The 8,942-nt window shown below is 55.8% G+C and overlaps 3 protein-coding genes across 3 annotated transcripts; 2 read left to right on the top strand and 1 right to left on the bottom strand.

The window, feature by feature from the left end:
- Nucleotides 1–1,540: 1,540 nt before the first annotated feature.
- On the top strand, nt 1,541–3,402 carry hpm9-1 (FAD-linked oxidoreductase hmp9; the record flags this gene model as incomplete). The annotated part of the gene is made up of 2 exons (XM_037324086.1): nt 1,541–1,624; nt 1,693–3,402. 2 exons carry the CDS (start codon nt 1,541–1,543, stop codon nt 3,400–3,402), a joined length of 1,794 nt encoding a protein of 597 aa, XP_037177667.1.
- A 632-nt stretch (nt 3,403–4,034) lies between these two features.
- On the bottom strand, nt 4,035–4,619 carry CGCA056_v008838 (uncharacterized protein; the record flags this gene model as incomplete). Its single annotated transcript, XM_037324085.1, has 2 exons — nt 4,035–4,382; nt 4,452–4,619. 2 exons carry the CDS (start codon nt 4,617–4,619, stop codon nt 4,035–4,037), a joined length of 516 nt encoding a protein of 171 aa, XP_037177666.1.
- Nucleotides 4,620–5,976: 1,357 nt separating this feature from the next.
- CGCA056_v008837 (Sterol uptake control protein 2) lies at nt 5,977–7,734 on the top strand (the record flags this gene model as incomplete). Its single annotated transcript, XM_037324084.1, has 4 exons — nt 5,977–6,159; nt 6,272–6,766; nt 6,813–7,086; nt 7,133–7,734. 4 exons carry the CDS (start codon nt 5,977–5,979, stop codon nt 7,732–7,734), a joined length of 1,554 nt encoding a protein of 517 aa, XP_037178599.1.
- Nucleotides 7,735–8,942: the final 1,208 nt, after the last annotated feature.

Genomic DNA, 8,942 nt, shown 5'->3' with positions numbered 1-8,942 from the left:
ATACTCGGAAACACGCGGCTACATTATGTCGCGATGCGTAAGCTGTATTACCGAGAACCACCTCGGGAGGTCGTCCGCGTGCTACTGCGCCACGGCGCTGATATCAACGCCGTGAACAGATTCGGTCGCACCCCGCTCCAAGTCTGCTTCGAGTACATTACAGAAACGTATCGAGAAGCGTACCGACCAGATAAAGAAAGAACGAACTCTGCACCACTCGTTGCGCTCCTTGAATCAGAACCTCGGCTATTTCCTGGAATCATGCAGCTTATGTTACGAGATTTAGATTGGTATAGCGAACCCTACGAAAAGCTCTTGATTCGTGAGGCAATTGCTCTGGCTTTTGGGAAAACAGAACCCGCATCAAAGGAGAAGAAAAGTCGCAACAATCAGTACAAAGCTGAAAAGGAGGCTCAAACGGTTTTCATTGCCATTTATGATATGCTTCGAAATTACGTTGAAGACAAAACTGCTTTCCCCGAATCCGTACAAAGTTTGCGGCGCTGGTCAACAGATGATTGGAGCTTATTTTGGTCCAAGCGGCCATGGTAGATTACTATTAGATATGAAGAGCATACTTAGATGGTTTCGATGTATCTACTTGGACATGAATCTTTTGCTAATCCCATCTTGGCTTGAAAACTTGGTGAAGGACTAATTTTCAGACTAGGTATGTTTCCGTGATCCAGATTGGAAGATGAACATCAGCAGCAATCGGGCCTCATGATGATATCGCCCGTAAAGTCCGCCATCAAAAAGTCGAGTCCTACAAACGCAAACGGCAAGAATCCGCCGAAAACACGGTGGTCCGGAGTCGTTAATATCGCCGGCCCGATCCCGTCTTCGGTTTCGGTTTCGGCGCCGGGTGTGGTGGCTTGGACCCACTGCGGTCACGGCGGGTCCTTCGACAGGCATTGGGAGATGTATGACTCCTCGCCGTCATGAGCAGCGGGAGATGATGTCCATGCCGATCGCGAGGGGCTTGACTGTTTATGTCGCGTTTTGATGTTTCCTGGGGAAGAGTTGTTAGTCGTGCGGGGGACTGTATTGCCCCTACAGTCTTTGCCCTCTTTGTCCATTCGCATCGTCTCTGTCGCTCGAGTTGAACCTCATTCTGGTTGCTGCTGTCACTGTTCATGTTCTCATTGTCTTGTTTCCCCTCGGGACTTACATGCCGTCCTTTCCGCTCCAATCCTCTCAGTTGATCTGCAGTGGGAGCGCAAGGTCGAATGTAATCTAGATCGTAGTTGTTCACCTGCTGTGCCCTACGCAAATTGAGCCTAAAGCGAAGCCAATTTGAGCCCCCACTGCGGTAGCACCGGCGGCTCGCATTCGTTTTGCAGAAAAGGGGGCGCAAGAAGAATCTACCGATGATGATGAACTGAGCCACACATGTCGACTCCGACGATTGAAGAGAAACCGAGATGTCATGATGGATGATGGGCGAGTACTTATATCTGGTGATATGCCAGAGACTGGATGTATTTCGTTTGCCTTGGCATTGCTTCAGTGTTGATCAATTTCTCGAAACATATTGACAATGTTACGCAACAAACTCTCTGCTGTGTTAGCAGCACTTCACGCCGCGTCTGCGGTGGCAGCGACCAACACATCATGTAAATGCGTAAGTAGTCCATCCCAGCCCAACTCTTGAACCACGAATATGATCACTAACACGACTCTCGATCTCAGGCACCAGGAGACGCCTGTTGGCCATCCTCTTCAACATGGGATGCCTTCAATACATCCATCTCCGGCAAACTCATCGCAACAAAGCCCGTCGCAGTCTCTTGCTACCCAGGCCCCGACTACAAACCCTCCGCCTGCGCCGGCGTGCAGCAGAACTGGTTCACCGGAAGCTGGCAGTCCGCCAACCCCGTCGGCCTCGACTACCCCCTGAACATAACCTGCCCTCCCCCGTCCTCAACCGCCGCAAACTCCACGGCCACGGGATCCTGCAGCCTGGGCACCAACCCGCCCTTCGCCGTCAACGTCACTAGTACAGACGACATCGTCGCCGCCCTCCGCTTCGCGCGAGAGAATAACCTGCGCGTGGTGGTGAAGAGCACCGGCCACGACGTCCTGGGCCGCAGTGACGGTCTTGGGGGGTTGGAGATCTGGCTGCGCTACTTCCGCAATGGCATCGACTTCCAGCCGTCGTACGCCTCTTCAACTGGGTGTGATGCGACGCCCTGGACGGGAAACGCGATGAAGCTCGGGGGTGCGTACATGTGGGGCGAGAGCTACGCCGCCGCGCGGGAGAAAAACGTCGTCGTCGTCGTCGGCGGCGGCGGGATCTCGACGGTGTGTAGTACCGGCGGTTGGATGCAGGGTGGCGGACATGGGCCCGCGAGCCATACCTTCGGCCTCGGCGCGGACCAGGTTCTTGAGGCGGAGGTAGTGCTTGCGAACGGGACACTGCTCACGGCAAACGCGTGCCAGAATCAAGACCTCTTCTATGCCATCCGTGGAGGAGGGCCGGGGACGTATGGGGTTGTGGTGTCGACTACGATCAAGGCGTACCCGCAACTCAAGGCGACTGTTCAGAACTTGCAGATCGCAGCGAAAGACGGTGCGTCAAGAGACACTTTCCTCGACGCCCTGACGACGCTGTACACCTCCATCGCGAGACTCGTCGAGGCGGGCTTCGCGGGCTACCCTCACTGGGAAGTCGACGGCGCCGCGCCCTCGTTCGGCAACTTCACGACCGCCTACTCCCACTCCATCTACGCCTTCAACAAATCCCAAGACGAAGTCGAGGCGGCCGGCAAGTTCCTCCTCGACCGCAGCAGCAACTTCAGCGACGTTCTCTTCGTCAACTCAAGCTACGTCAGCTACCCCGACTACTGGTCCTTCTTTGGCAACACAAGCGTGGACGACAACCCCGTCGGCCTCATGGCCGCCTCCGGCTCGCGCCTCCTCGACGCCGCCGCCGTGAGCAACCGCACCGCCGTCCGCTCACTCCTCAACGTCTTAGCCGGCGCGCCGGGTGAGTTCGTAACTAATGTCATCTCGCTCGTCTCCGGCGGGCAGGTCTGGAAAGACGGCAGCGACAAGTCGTCAGCCGTGCTTCCGGCGTGGCGGACGGCAGTGCTGCACCAATCCGTCGCGCGCATCCTCAGCAACGACGTCAGCGCGGAGACGTGGGATGAGGTGCACCATGATGTCACCTACAACAAGATCGGGGCCATGAAGACGTTGGCGCCCTGGATGGGGTCATACATGAACGAGGGCGACGCGCTTGATCCGGACTGGAAGGCGAGCTTTTACGGGGAGAACTATGATAAGCTCTTGGGTATCAAGAATGTGTATGACCCCGAGTCAATGTTTTATTGTCCCACGTGTGTAGGGAGCGATATGTGGAAGGCGGATGGTGCTGGTCGGCTTTCTCGAGCGTCGTGAGTGGTAGTTTGAGGTGGAAGCGTTCTAATCTAGTCTGGAATAAAATACCTAACTTTTCTGAATAGTATCGTTATGTTTTTTGTGTACTTGGTAGGTTTGAACTTACACTTCGATTGAGAGTGACTGCGGTGAGCAGGAGTCATGGCGACGACAGTAAAGACGACGACAAAGGACGACGACAGAGGACGACGACAGTGGACGGCCACAGAGGACGACGATAGAGGACGACGACATTTGGCCAAGACGACGATGGCCAAGGAGGCGACGATAGCCAAGGAGACGATACTGGCCAAGACTATAATGGCCACAGAGACAATGGCCAAAGAAACGACAATGGCCAACGAAATGATATTGGCTAACACGATGATGGCGAACGCGATAATGGCCGATACAACCACGACGGCAACGGCGGCCGTAATAGGGAAGACATTGGGACAATAATCTATTCTCCTTAACAGAGACCTGTTAGTCGTGTCTGACGGCCTATAAATGTAACAGCAGCAATTACATATAATCCATCCGGCCTGTCCGTCCAAAACGAAGCGTAGGCATAGTCGAACCCGGGTATCCATACCAAACAATAGCAACCTAACGCCATACCGTCCCTTGATCTAACACCTGTTCCTGAGAGCCTAAGGCCGTCCCTTGACCTTATGAGCCTCGAAGCCGTCCTCGTTCTTGCCGACGACGAACTTCTGGCCATTGGGCGTTTCAACCTCAAGGCCGCCCTTGGCACTGACGGGGGACATCTCGTAGAGCCATCTAGCAAGAAGGTAACTTCCAGCGGCCCAGGTCCAAACGAGGATGCCAACGGAGCATGTGAAGAAGAGCGTGGGCACGAGAACGAGGAGGGCGACGCCGACCCAGAATAGAGCGAAGATGACGGCAACACCAAGGGCGAAGACGATAGTGGAGACGGCAAATGTCGAGAAGACGATGATGGGCAGGGAGGAGAAGATAGCCTGGGCAACGATGAAGGCCTGAACAAAGTCAATTAGCGAAGGCATTCAAGGTGGCGGAGGGGCCAATTGGAAGCCAGGTGGGCTTACGAAGAGGAGGGGTCGCTCCTGTGCGAAGTTGGAGACATTGGAATAGGCTCTCTGTCTGGTGTCGAAGCTGACGACACGGTTTATCTGGCGCTGTCCATAGTTGTAGACGCCGACGGCACCGTCTTTGGCAGTGGTCTTGATGTCGTTGTAGTCGGAGTGGGTGGCCATTTTCGGATTGCAGATGGGGGGCTTCTGATGCAAGTTCGTGGAGATGTCGGGGGGTGTTGGAGATGTGACTGGGGTTTGTAGATCAGGATTCAGGCGTCTGGTCATTTATCAATCGAATAACCAAGGGATGACAGACGACACTAGAGAGGACAAGGACAGAAGAGGGGTCGGGGGATGACGGGGGACGACGACGGACGACGGGGAAGGGAGACACTGCAGAAGGCAGGCAGGTGCTGTGGGGGATGAGGTGATGCAGGTGCAAGTCAGTGGCTGAAAAGGAAGCTAAACGGAAAGAGCCCCCTCAGTGTATCTGGGCAGGTGCAGTACTGCTGACGTTGTGGTGACTTCCTTCCGCCTGGGCTTGGTGCAGGAACGGACGGCGACGTGGACGGGAAGTCGCGTCCGGCCGGCGTTGGCGCGTCTGCAGGTCGCAATTTAGCTCCTTCGCGCTGCAGTTTCTCCCCAGCTTAATTGGCACGGGCAGGCCCTTTCCACTGCCACTTCCACCTCCCCAGCCCACTTTCACCTCGGCAGGTGGTGCGAAAGCCACACCACAATCACAGCAGCAGCGAACAGCAGCCACAACCCTGCCTCTTGCTGTGATTGGTTCGGGAGCTTGGGCCAGTTGCACCCGTGCGGATCTCAGGGAAGGTACCCACTACCCATTCTAGCAAGACGTACCTATCCGGCGTACCTTCAGTCCTTCCCAGATCTCTCACGGCTCCCACCTCCTTCTCTCCCCCAAAGGAGTCACGTGCTCGTATCGGCCGGCCCGGAACGGCAAGGTCGCCCAAGTCCGTGACATGGTCGTGAACCTACCTCTCCTCCTCCCCTTTTCAACGGCTGTCAAGCAATTCCGTCATTCTCTGATGTCGCGCCTTGCCCGTTGAGAGGCGTTGAAAGAAGCTCAGCAATCTGAAGGCTGATACAATACGGATCGCGCTCGGTCGACCTTGCTGCTGTTGTCGTGCATGCTGCAAGGCACATACATGGGTCCCGACCCGTAACACCAAGCTTGGAACACCACCACACTAGGAACGCAGCAGGACCCGGGTACCTCGTACCTCCACTTCACTCCTCGTCCTGATGCTCTTCCTCTTCACCACCAGCACTACCACTACTCCCACAACCACCATTTGAGTACCACCTCGCGCTGTCGCGCATGCCATGCAGCCCGGCAGTATGAGAAGACGCCACAAGCTTGGGGATCAGATACCTTGGATCACCTCAGAGTCCAAGCGCCAAAACATTCCTTGAGACACACAAACATTCCGTCATTCGCGGATCGACCAGGAACACCTTCGTTCCTCATCCTCTCCAACGTCCAGCCCTCTCACCACGCCCAAATGCCAGTGCCATGAACGGCGACTCCCCAGGGACAGACTCGCCCTCTCTCAAGGCGGAGGTCACCCGCCTCGAAAATGGAAATGGGAACGCGAACGGCGGGAAGCAGAAGACGGCGTCTGGCGTGCGCGGCACTCGCATCGGCCACAAGAAGTCGCGGAACGGCTGCCAGCAGTGTAAGAAGCGCCGAGTCAAGGTCAGTTCATGAGTGGGACCGGGGTCGGTCGGAGCCTTACCAAGGTCGAAGGATGCCAAGTCCCGACACTAGATGGCCCAATTGCTTGTGAATGAGAGCTAACGGTTCTCAGTGCGACGAAGCCCGCCCGTGTCGGAACTGCGTCCGGCACGATGTCAAGTGCAGTCTGGTCCTAACCCCCTTTGCCCCGCAGCTTCCCGCTGTCACCGAGTCGCCCAAGCCGGCCCCGGAGGCGGCGAGCACTGCGACCCCCGGCAGCGTCGGTGAGGCTTCAACGAGCAGTCGCCCGGCCAGTCGGCGGGACAGGAACTCGCCTCAGCTATTATCATTGAAGGAGAAGCTTGCTGCCATGCAGGGGCTCCTGTCCGAGTTCTCGGCCGAGATGGATGCGCTCAACCATCAGGGGGTGAACGGAAACTCGAGCGAGACCTTTTCGGAATCGACGCGAGGAGACTCTGGGGACTCTCAGGGGGTTCCTCAGGCAGATTGGCTCACTGACATGCAGCTGGTTCACCACTTCACGTCTAATACGGCACACACCCTGTCAGAGAATCCGGACTTCATCCACTTGTGGACAGCCACTGTGCCGCAGATTGCGTTCGCCAACGTAAGTCGACTTCATGACCTTTTTCTTTGCCTGCTGACTCGGGCAGGACTTTCTCCTTCACGGCATCCTCGCCGTATCGGCCATCCACCTTTCACACCTCAACCCTGAGAAGAGGGACGAGTACACAACCATCTCCACACGGCACCAGAACATCGCCCTCAGCAAATTCTCTCCCGGCTTGAACGATATTGGCGAAAACAACGCGGACGCCTACGTCCTCCACGCCATCTGCATCTTTCTCTTAAACACATACTCAATAGCACACCCTCATGGCCCCATTACATCCAAGGACGTGGCTCAGTCTTTCATCTTGCTGCAGGGTGAGGTTTCATCCGTATGATTTCAAAGGGAAGCTAACAGGCGTAGGCATCAAAAGTATTCTCACACTACCTTTCGCTCATCGCTACATCTCCAACGGACCACTAGCACGATGGCTTTATCAGGGCGGCGTCGAGCCGGCCGTGGGTGGAAACTACGCCACCAAGATCGACGACCTCCTCAACCTTACCCGAAGCATGGCTCCGTCCGAAGATACGTCGATGTGCCAATCCGCCCTCGAAGGCCTCAAGCTCACCTTTGCCGCCGTCTCAACGCCGTCCCACCGATCCGGCCTCGTCTGGCGATGGGCAGTCTCGCTTCCCCAGTCCTTCCTCGAACTCATGAGCCAGAACCACCCCATGGCTCTCGTTATTCTCATGTACTACGCCGCATTGGTCCACGCCTTTGAGCGAAAGCTATGGTATCTCAATGGATGGGGCGTGAATGTTGCTTCCGCCCTGGACAAGGCGATCCAGGAGCCGTGGAGAGAGTGGATTCAATGGCCGTTGCGGTGTGTCCGTGACGGCGTTGACATCAGGCAAGTCGAGCCTAACCCGCCGCCAGACAGAACACCCAAGCCACTGTCGCCCAGCATCATGCCTCCTTTGTTCAAGATGGATCTATTCAGACTGGGCGAGCCTCCACCATGAACAGCCATAGCCTTGAGCCGATCGGTCCAGAGCTCGCTGCGGGCTTCGCAAGACCGGAAACGCTCATGTATAACACCTTGAAATTTACATCGACAGCGGCTAAGACGAACCCAGTTGACGAGAGATCAACGAGCGCCACGAGTTGACGCGCTTTGAGCATGCCGGACGGGCCAAGAGAACTGCTGACTCGGAAACCCCGAGAAAACACAGCAAGCAGCGTGCCCGACACGGCCTTGTCGATGTGGGCATGGGCCTCGAGTGGTCCCGGGGCAGATCCGGGCTGCTGCCCAGTGGAAACTGATATCGGCTCGAGCGCCGAAGACATCGCGCCTCCGACACTTGTTGAGAGCCAATCGTCACATCAGAAACGCCAACGTGCCGCCCCGTACTTGGGTCCATTCACCAAACATAGGACGCCTTATACCACCGGAGCCTAGTGTATTGCTGGAGCTTTGTCGCACATTCGTGTACATAACCATATATACATTGGACATATGATCATCGAATAATTATATCGTTGATACCAGATTTCGTGCAGGAGCGCAGGCGCGGCCTTCAGAGGCGTCGTGGTGTCTCGATGAATGAGGACCTTGTCTGGGTGCACTCAGATCTTCAAGTGCGCCGGCCAACAACAACTGGGCTGCGAATTAAGTAAAAAGTAAAAAGAACAGAAAAAAAGGCGCAACGCGACCGACAAGAATCAACGACTAATTAATACTGGTCAGAAATGTCAAAAAGCAAAACAATGTCCTCGGAGAGGCTCGAACTCTCGACCTTTGGATATCTCTGTCTGTGACAGGGTCATAATGAATAATATGAGACCAACGCTCTACCGACTGAGCCACGAAGACTGTGTTGAAGAAAAAAGTCAAGTTTGTGGACTATGTCCCTTGCAGCGCGTGTTGACCAATCAGAAGTCTCGTTCGCCCGGGCGCCCCACACCCAGTCCACTCGGCCCCCTCCGCGGTTCCATCCCGCACTTTGAATCCTCCCGACCGCCATCCATATGGAACCTCACTGACAACACCCACGATCCTCACTCACAACACCGAGGGCCCTTAATCTCAGCACCACCGCACCCTCTTCACCACTCTGTCTGCAAGGCCCACGACGACACTTACGCGTTTGACAGGACCCCCGACCCCCATCACCCAAAACTATGTGCTTCTCTTCATCATCAACGTCTGCCACCACCACCGCCATCACCC

Source organism: Colletotrichum aenigma, assembly GCF_013390185.1.
Source record: "Colletotrichum aenigma strain Cg56 chromosome Unknown KSG_Cg56_contig05, whole genome shotgun sequence".
Taxonomy (NCBI): Eukaryota; Fungi; Ascomycota; class Sordariomycetes; order Glomerellales; family Glomerellaceae; genus Colletotrichum; species Colletotrichum aenigma.
The sequence above is the reverse complement of the archived record's forward strand: the minus strand, read 5'-3'. Positions and strand labels throughout refer to the sequence as shown.